Source organism: Nicrophorus vespilloides, unplaced genomic scaffold, assembly GCF_001412225.1.
Source record: "Nicrophorus vespilloides isolate i.1.1-1 unplaced genomic scaffold, Nicve_v1.0, whole genome shotgun sequence".
NCBI classification, from domain to species: domain Eukaryota; kingdom Metazoa; phylum Arthropoda; class Insecta; order Coleoptera; family Silphidae; genus Nicrophorus; species Nicrophorus vespilloides.
The window spans coordinates 66,381-76,586 of record NW_017095695.1 but is presented as its reverse complement, the minus strand read 5'-3'; the positions used below and the strand labels follow the sequence as shown (position 1 = coordinate 76,586).

Here is a 10,206-nt window from a genome sequence, read left to right as displayed (position 1 = left end):
AAGCCGCTTTAATTTATTATAATATATTAATTTTATAATTAATAACTTAAATTTAAGTTAGATTTGAGAAAAAAAAATCTAATTTTAATTAAATATTATAACACGTTTTTCTACAAGTTAATTTTGCAGATTTTCTGCGTATTTTTCATTCCAAATTCTACTTTCAACTATTTGAATTTATTATAATATGTTTGTTTTATAATTAGTATCTTAAATTTGAGTTAGATTTGAGAAAAATATAATTTGAAATCAATATTGTAACAGGTTTCTCTACAACTTGATTTTGCAGTTTTTCTGCGAATTTTTCATTAAAAATTCTACTTTCAACTGCTTTAATTTATTGTAAAATATTACTCTTATAACTATTTCATAATTATCAACGATTATATATATTTTTTACGATACACACGTAAAATATTTCATATAATATTTTTTTCTTTAAAGATTTAATCATGTACGTTTAATATATTTTTTTTAATTACGCAGTTATTTTCAAGGAAACCATTAAAACATGAAATTAATTAATGCTGTTTTTATGTGTTGTTATGTAAAATTTTATATTTCTGTTATGGCAAATATGTTAAAAAAGAAATAACAATATAAAAAATACACAGTTTCAATGAACCCATTGACACCGTTCGCAATATTTTTTGAAAATGTTCTATGGAAATAAATATTTAGTTATTTTTGCATTTTAATTTGAAATTAAATCAATTTGTATTATGATGCAACGACTTACAACTATTCTAATTTATAATCAATAAGTAAATCATGTTTTTGTAAATGCAAATAGATTTGATAATGCTGAAATAATAGCAGAAGTTGAACTGTATTTAATTGAGTTACAAACTTATATTGTATGTTTCAGAACTACAGGAGATTATGAGAAGTTAAAAACTGTCGGATTGTTAAAATAACAGTGAGAAAAAAGTTAGATAAATACATTTTATAAAGAAAAACAAACGTTATTCCAACTTCTAAGTTACAATTCTAAAAATTCTTCGTATAGCGCGAGTAATCAGTTCGTCCAATATCCCTGTTTGAAACCGGACTAATCAAGGAACTAAATACGTACAAAAGTATAGACTGTATAAAGTCAGTTTTCTAGAATATAATTTATTTTGTTCACAATTAAACATTCATTTTTTTTTAAATTTCAAACCGGAATAAGTGAAACCGCACTATATGCGGTATTTATATTATTTTGGCTTTAGATGCAGAAACGCCTCAGAAGAAACTTCGTAATATCATGTATACATTTTGTTACGTAAAATGTTAATTTATTTAAAATATAGTTCTTCATTTTCATTGACTTTTTTTAAAATAATTAATACATATTTTTTATATAAATATTTTTGCATGAAGAAAAACCTTTCAGAATTAATTCATGGAAACTCATTAATATTTATCGTGTAAATACTAACACCGGGAATTAATTGCACATAAATTAATTATGAAATAATAAATGTATCGACATTTCCAACTCAGCTGTGGTATTCCTAAGAAGTCTTTAGCAATGAGTATTTCCAATATGACAATATTTGTTATTTTATTTTCATAATATATTTATTTTGCAATTAATCAGATTTATGTAATATAATTGTTCAAAAATTGTCAATTATAACTGGAATTGTTTTTTTAACGTGTTGCGAGTATTACAATAGTTTCAGAAGTTTCCTATAATTAATAATTCAATTAGGGTTTGTCGGTTTTCTGAGAAAATTTATGTAATTCGAAAACTGTTTTTTTTTACAATAAAAAAATAGGTTTTTTACTTAAAATATAAAAAATAATGAATTATTTTAATTATTTACTTAAAACATAAAAAATGTTGACAAAAAATGTGTCTCGGAATTTATTATTTATTCTCACTTCTCATATTCGACTTTTCACTCAGTCCATTAGGCGACCACAGTTTTTTAAAAGTCGTTTTTTTGTATAAATCCAAAAATTTGTTTGAATCATTTAATTTTTAAGACAATCAATATGTTCCAAGTAATTTTATATGTAACACTTTAAAGTATTATTTTTTATTTGTATTTCATATTTGATAAAATTTAGTTTTTGTTTAAGAAAATATGATCGGTGTGCTTTGTGCGCATTACGTGACATTAGTAAATTTCGTGTCATGTTTCACGGGACGCGAGAATTACGATTTCTAAAATACCATGCTGTTTACCTCAACATTCTTTCCGTTTCTCGTGGCGAACAAAAATGTTGAGAACAACGAAGAATAAAAACAGAGGAGAAATGTAAAGAAAGAACAAAGCAAGAGAGAAGGGGATAATAAAGTGCAAAGCGAAGAAACGAAGATAATATTTACCTGGTGTGATAAAAGGGTAACAGGAATGTATGTCAAGGTGATGGTGGCATTGGTTGTCGTGTTCTGGCAAGGGTGGCGGGTATTCCTCTTCGGGTGACCTCTCAGATCCATAGCCTTGATCGCAGAGCACTGTCTGGTTATCGCTGAACTTCCAATGGAGAGGCGCACCATCGCCAAGAGGCGGTATCCTCTCAACCTGCAAACGAAAAAGTCACAGGTCAAAACCGGCCGCAACGACCCTCCACATCTTCGTGTCATCGCAACCGTTTGGTAGTAAGAGTTGGCCAACGCCGCCGCCTGCCGGGCCGCCGCGGCCTGTTTCCTGGATCTCCGGTTAGTAAACCACATACTCATGGGTCGTTGCGGCAGACATCGACCTGTTCCCAAGTAACACTCATCACCATCATCATCATCACGATCATCAACAACAACATCATTCCCCCTCAAATTTGAGCGGGCTGGTCAATTGGCATGCCAAGGATAAACACAAACATGCGGCCGTTGCTATACCAAACTCTAATCTAACTCGCACAGTGAGGGATGACGAGGCGGTGGTGGAGGAGGATAAGGGTGAGGACTACATTTACAGAGTAAACACCGTCTCTCTCTGGCTTACATCATTCAATGGGAGCTTCTCGTAGTCGTGGTTGTTGTTGCAGCTCTCATCCAAATAGCTGGGTAGGCTGCCGCAGTGCTGACCGTCCTCGGAGTTGGCGCCGCGACGCTTGCAGATGCTTCCACTGGATTGCGTCCGGCGACCCGATAGACCTTTGGACGAATGTCGGCTTACGTTGGATCCCATCTTCACATCCTTACCGGATGACTCGCGGCTTACTAGCCGCTGAACACCGCTCAAGCGTTCCTTCTTTTGGTCCTCCTTTCCCAAATCGACTCGAGCTGCAAATAAATAAAAAAAAGTTAGAAATTCCCACTCATTTTGGAAATTAATCCAATTAATAGAGTTCCCACAACATTCGAAAGTTCGATGAAAGTGAATTAAGCTCTCATCACACCATTTTAATATACATTTTTGTCGACCATTCTACATAGATTATTTACATTCACGTTCGCATAAATTGTCGATCATAATTATGTGAAGCTATAATTAGCAATATCGAAAAATTGCAAATTATAAATTTACTAAATAAACAATATCAAATTGCGTGTATTCTTCACAAAACTGTGAATTGAAGGTCTCATCATTCGATCTCTCCATTTTCATATTCATTTTTTAATACATCTTTTCTATTTCGGTCATTTTACATTCACTTTCGCATTAATGATAAATTGCAAAACATAATTAACTATTGTAAAGCTATAATTAGCAATATCGAATGATTGCAAATTTTCTTTATAATCTAACTAAACCAGAGTATTTAGAGCTTGAAGCATAGCTTTAGTGCCAACGAATCAGATAGAAATATTAAAGGTTGCATGCATTCTCTTTCGGTAACAATACCAGTAGTAAATTGCTTCCACTTTTTATATTATTTCGTTTTGTTGTTTGTTTTTTTTTTGGTAGTTGGAATGTTTCGTGGAATGTCTTCGTGTTATAATTAACGCCTTCAACAAGTTTAAATGCAAATTTTAAGTTACTTCTTATATTCACAATACCAAGTATGATCATTTTTTGCATAAAATTACATTTAAGTTGAAAGTATATTTATTTGCATAATATTGCCATTAAGAAATTTCTAATACTATCTATTGGCTACGAAGACATATGTTATTATCATATTATGATTATCATTAATGTATATATACATACATATTTTGTAACAACAATCAATAGACTGTTGTACTTAATAACATTTAATGGCAGCTCCAACTATCTTCATCTGGCAACTCATAAAAACATTCAAAATGTTTAATTTTAGAATTAAATAGAATTTCTTTAAATACATTTTATTAAAACAAAACATTTTATCATAGTTCCTTGTTAAATTAATCATTGGTAATTTAAAATCAAGTGACAAACTTTTTATTTGTAAATGTGATAGGTTACAGACCGACACATAATGTACGATTAAATATGTCTATTACATGTGCATACACAGCTTATTCTAATTACATAATGATAATATTATGTCATTAAATCAATAATAAATATATATATTATATAAACACACAAATTATAACTTTAATTGATATGCGACAGTTGATGACAGCTGATTATATATTCATTCGAAATAGTTAAAAAGTATTGATTAAAAGCTATTGTCACAAACACATTTCATAAATGATATCTGATAATTATTTCAGAAAGATTATCGAGTCACATCTGCTAATTGATAATTATTGATTAACACTCAAACAATAACTTTATTTTAATATAACAGATACATCATAAAAATAGTATAAAAATTAATATAATATACAGACATTTGCTTAATTAATAATTATTGATTGTCAACTCAAGTGACTTATTACAAATATTGAATAATTGTACCATTTTAAAAATAAATTTTCTTTGTTTTGTTTTCATGAATGTTGCTGTTCAATTGTTCGCACGAACATTGGACTTTGCTACAACAAAAAATGCGGAAGTAACAAATCTATAAATAGAAATGCCTATATTGAAGAAACAAACGTGATTGTATCCAACATTCCAATAAAAATGCAATTAGTGTGAAAATAAATGTATTTACTTGATAGTAGTTTTTATGTAAAACTTTTATCGACTAAGTTTCCTTGAACATGAGTATAATATAAAGATTTTTTGTATTGTGAAAAAGCATATTCATTCTTCTAAAATATTATTTAATTTAAAATTTTCACTTTATGATATTACACTTAAGGTTTGACAATTTTTAAATTCGGTTGTTTTACATAATTACATAAATTTCCTCATTTATGTAATTCGAAAACCGGGTTTTTCCAACTAAAAAAAGGGTTTTAACCGGTTATTAAATAAAAGATGACTGTGATGATGAAAAAGCGGCGAAGAAGAACAATACACAATAGCTTGCTTTGAAAAAAATCAAATCAAAAATCAATCAAAACCGGTTTAAAGTTGTTTTCGAAAACCGGTTTTTAAAAGTCGGTTGTTGTATAAACCCTAATTACACTAAGTCTTTTGATATGAAACATCTTGCGTTACAAAATTACTTGAAAAAATGCAATCCTTTGTAAATCACGAAGATTGTGACGGCAATATTTACACTTGTACACGTAAATAAAAAAAAATAGTGTTTTAAGCAAATGTTGGATGTTCTGTGGGAATGCGGCCGCTGATAAAACTGAGGGAAGAGAGGAGGGCGTTCATAGAAAGAAGTAAAATGGAGCAGAGCAAATGCAATGAGTACGGTGATGGCTACGTCGGCCTCGCGACTTTTATCCTCACAGGTATGTCGGGACGGATTTATGGGCCAGTGCTCAGGTGGAAGGCTCCTTTCTGTTATTTTCAAATGTAACTTTATTGCCGCTCTTATTTGATATTCGATGAATGCTTCGCTCACTCTTTGTACGTGCTTTTTGGATAAATAAAAAATAATCCCGACCAGACGCTGCACGACCAACCATGGCCTACTCCTCCACTTCCTCCACCAATCTAACCCAGATCTCTTTCACTATAGTTAACAGTTCTCGACAACAACAGCAGAAAGAGACACATTTGTTATACGAAAGGAATGCTCCGGTAAAAAAAGGAATTTATTCTTATACACCGCATTCCTTCCTTTATCCCAGAGTCCTTAAGAATGCTTTCGCATATTGAAAAATTATGAGGACATTTATTCATAACAATCAAAGAGTTTAAATCGCTACTGCACAAAGCGCATTGGCCTCGCGTGTCATAAGCAACTGTTAATTTATTGTCCACTTCTCTTTTAGACTGTTTCACATTTCTGAATGAATTATATCACATTTTTAAAATACTTTAGTGAAAAATAGGTGATATTTTAAATTAGCAGTGGAAATATTAAAATATTTTTTAACGCCGGAATTAATTCATTAAAATTTAATTTGTGTCATATAAAACTTGCATTTTAACTATCAATTACGTACTTATAACTCTTCTAGATATTACAAAAGGCATGAAATTACCATTATTTTTTATTAGATCTGGTATCGTCTATATTGGTCATTAGCCACTTGAAATATACTTTCAGCTAACGTAAAATACAATTGTAAATGTATTTTATTAGCTTCTATATCTTAATTCACTCATTTTGCATAATGGTATAGCTGCAGTGCAAGTTTTCAGTTGTTATGTATATGAGATGTCCTGTTTTGAATAGGGAAGTAGGGATTTTCAGAGGCGATTTTCGTATAATGGAACGAAGCAATAAACAAAAATCGCCAGATAAAAGAAGGATTTTGCGACCTTCGGTGGCTTATCTGCAAAATGGGTGGAGATAGCTCGAGGGTAATGGAGTTTCTACTGAGATTCAATTAACACCGAATATTCCGGCGAAACACTAATCGTTTTCACTTGAACCGAAAATGATTACTCTTAACTCAAATTATAAAGCAATTTTTATTAATCGATACAAAATCGCTTAGATTTTCTTAACTTTTAAAATTTGTTCTAAAATATTTAAACTAATTTGTTTAAAATAGCAAAATTTAACACTGAACGCATGTTTCAATAACTTTATAGTTGACTGAAAAGTTATAAATCAATTTTACTGATCTAATTTTAATAAACAATTTATTTAAAGTAGCAAAATTTGACACTCAGCGCACGTTTAAATAACTTTATAGTTGACGGAAAAGTGTTAGCAAAATAAATATGAGTGTCAAATCCTTGGAATTTGTTTAAAAATAACAAAAAAGTTGCTTTTTCATAAGAAATTTCGTTGAGTCAAATGGCTCCAGTATACATTTAAAACTGGATTAAAAAAATGATGTGAATTCAAGGAAGCATGCTAAACATAGGATCTCTGGCTTAAGATGAATCGGAAAATGTATTTCTTGGATGTATCAGAAATAGAAGTCCGACCCACATTTCCTCAAGTCCCGAAAAAAAACAAGAAGTAGAGAGCACAACCTGAATGTATAAACAAGACATCGTTCTTGGCCTCTTCCAAAAAAAGTGTACAATGAAGAAAAAGCAGGCATAAATAATTGATTCATTCATAAAACATAATTCAATTCCTCGTGAACGGAATGAAACGCCATATATAATAGAATTATTATTGAAACTGGAATTGATTGTAATAAATCCGTGCGGATGTAAAGGGAAAACTGTTGGATGAGTTTTTTTTTTCTTAATTCGATACAAAATGCGGCATTCGAGCTGAAATTTCGTTACACGACGTAAATAAAATTTACCGAGACTTTCAATTAATTTTCCGGATATAAAACGGCGAAGCGTAATTAGATTTCGAGGTTCGCAAAACGCGATATAGTAAACACGGTTATTTTGAATCTTTTTTTCCTTCATTTCATCCTCGTTTACTTTGATTAAAAAAACACTAAAACTTCTGACATTATAAATGAAAATACTAATAGCATTATGGAATATATGAAATTTCTTTATTTTTTTTAATTATTCCTCTTTTACGACTTACAAATTGTTTTCCTAATTATTTTTTTCATTTTCATTAATTAATCAAATATAGTTTACTATGTAAAAGCATTTTTTAATGCATCGAGACAAGATGGATCTTCAACGGATGTGAATGATCTTGAAGCATGGAAGAACTCATGAATATAGATCTAGTATAAATGGAAAAATAAGAGAAAGCTAAGGAGGAAGATATTTTAACTGAAACTACTGTTCGTTCTTTCACTATAAAATGCCTTTCAATTCATCACTTTGAGGTAATTGCAGCAATAACGTACATATTCCGGCTTCGATCAGTCCGAGTTCTATAGTGAAAAGTTCAAAACAAAATTAATTTTAATCTAACAAACTATTTAACACAGATATGTTCATAGATAAATGATCAGTGTCTTTACACTGTTAAATCTCTATTTATGCGGTTTATATTAAGTTCCTCGATTAGTCCGATTTCAAATAGTCCTGGCGAAATCGGACTATGCGAGGTATTTCAGTATACTTTAAATATTATTACAGTTACTAAAAGTTTAAAAAATATTCATGTTTATCAGTTACAATAAAGCATATATTTTATAATGTTTTTATTTATTTAATTTCATAATTATTTATCATGCAGTTAAATTATCAAAATCGTTATAAATAGTACAATATCACATTTTTCATGTACTTATAGATACAGTGTAATTGAGTTTGAAATGAAAATATATGAGTAATCAATGACAAAAAAAAAATATGTTCGGTTTTTTGTATAAACTCTCCAGTTTATTTGTCTTAATTCACGTATTCAAAATCACGTATTCAAATACATTTCCCATAACTTTCGTAATTACTATAAAATAATATGTGATAAAAACCGGCGGCGTTTGAAAGAAAATACTAGGATAACTTTACATTAGTTAAGTGTTTTTCTAATTCAGTGGAAACTTATCAAGCGCGTTTTGAAACTGTACTAAATAATACTTGACCGAATTCTTGAATGGATTAAATAAGAGTGGGACATTGAGTCATTACAGTTTTTTTTTGTTTTGAATGAAAACCGGTGAGTACTCATCCGATGGATTATATAAATCGACGAAAAAAAGAAACACATTACAGCAATATGCACGAACTCACGCTATGACCACTTACGTGATATTTCATTAAACGTAAAGTTATTCAATGATTTCTAATGCAATGATTGTAGAATTAATTTTATTTTTCAACGTTTGTTGCAGTATCGATGTAATTGAAATTAGATTAGATTAAAATTTAATGTACACTATATTAAATATAGTCCAGTTTGATAATTTCAAAACAATCTACATTTAAATTTAGCAAAATAAAAATTATTTATATATATTTGATCAATTTTTGGAAAGTCTCTATTTGTTCAGTTTATTTTCATGCACTTTTAAAGTGTCCAATTAGTCCGGTTTAGAAGAGTCCGGGTGGAACTGGGTAAACTAGATATAATTATTTTTTTGTTATTATTTCCAAAACACACCTATCGCTCGTTTTACACGGTTTTATAAAAAAAAATATAAAAATGCGATTCTTGCACAGTCAAGTCTCTACTTGTGCGGTTTGAGTTCCTTGATTAGTACGGTACAGTTTTAAATATATATATATCCGGCGGGACCGGATTATTCGAGGTATTGCTGTATACATTTTGAGGTTCAAGGAAATATTCTAATGTTTATGTCTTTAAATTGTATTACAGTCATTATAGTTTATGAATAACTTAATGACATGTTACAATGTTGCATATCTATTTTATAATTTAATTATTTGGAGATTTTTTTTTTTCAAAAAATCTAAAATCATTTTTATCAGTTAAATTATCAACATCTCTAAAAATAGTATAATATAAAATTGTTGATAGTAAATATAATGTAGGAAATTGAGTATAGAATAAAAATAAATCATTAAAAAAAAAGTTTTTTTACAAGGTTTAATAAAAATAAATGTAAAAAATAACCTATCTCAAGCGTTTCTTGCATACTTTTGGATTTACACGATTATACATTAAAAAAAGTTACAATTTCAATTTACACGTTTTTCTCAAGAAATCTTATAAATCAGTGTAATATAATTGTTAAGTCGTTTTTTTTTCAATCTGTAATACAAGCTTCAATATAATAAAGTTCTTTCAGTTACTTCAATATAGATACGAAGGAAGAGATAGTAAACATAAGTTTAATTTCAATTTTCTAGATAATATTTTGTAAGAAAAACGTCGTGTTATATTTATATAATATTCATGAAATATTTCAATTACAATGGTTTCAATTTGAAGTTCTATATGCAAATGTTTGATGATAACAATGTGCATCTTTTCAATATTTTATATCTATATTCATTTATATATGTATGTAATAATGAATAATAATAAAAATAT

At 29.3% G+C, this 10,206-nt stretch overlaps 1 protein-coding gene across 1 annotated transcript in view; it reads right to left on the bottom strand.

Annotated features, from left to right (window-relative positions):
• Positions 1-2,323: 2,323 nt before the first annotated feature.
• The window catches only part of LOC108560068, a gene marked incomplete at its 3' end in the record, with an annotated part of 9,546 nt that continues 1,663 nt past the window's right edge, over positions 2,324-10,206 (bottom strand). The window contains exons 2-3 of the mRNA XM_017917503.1: positions 2,940-3,220; positions 2,324-2,519 (exon numbers count right to left, since the gene is read on the bottom strand). Of these exons, the coding sequence (XP_017772992.1) occupies positions 2,324-2,519; positions 2,940-3,220 (477 nt within the window). The remainder of the gene's footprint in view (positions 2,520-2,939; positions 3,221-10,206) is intronic.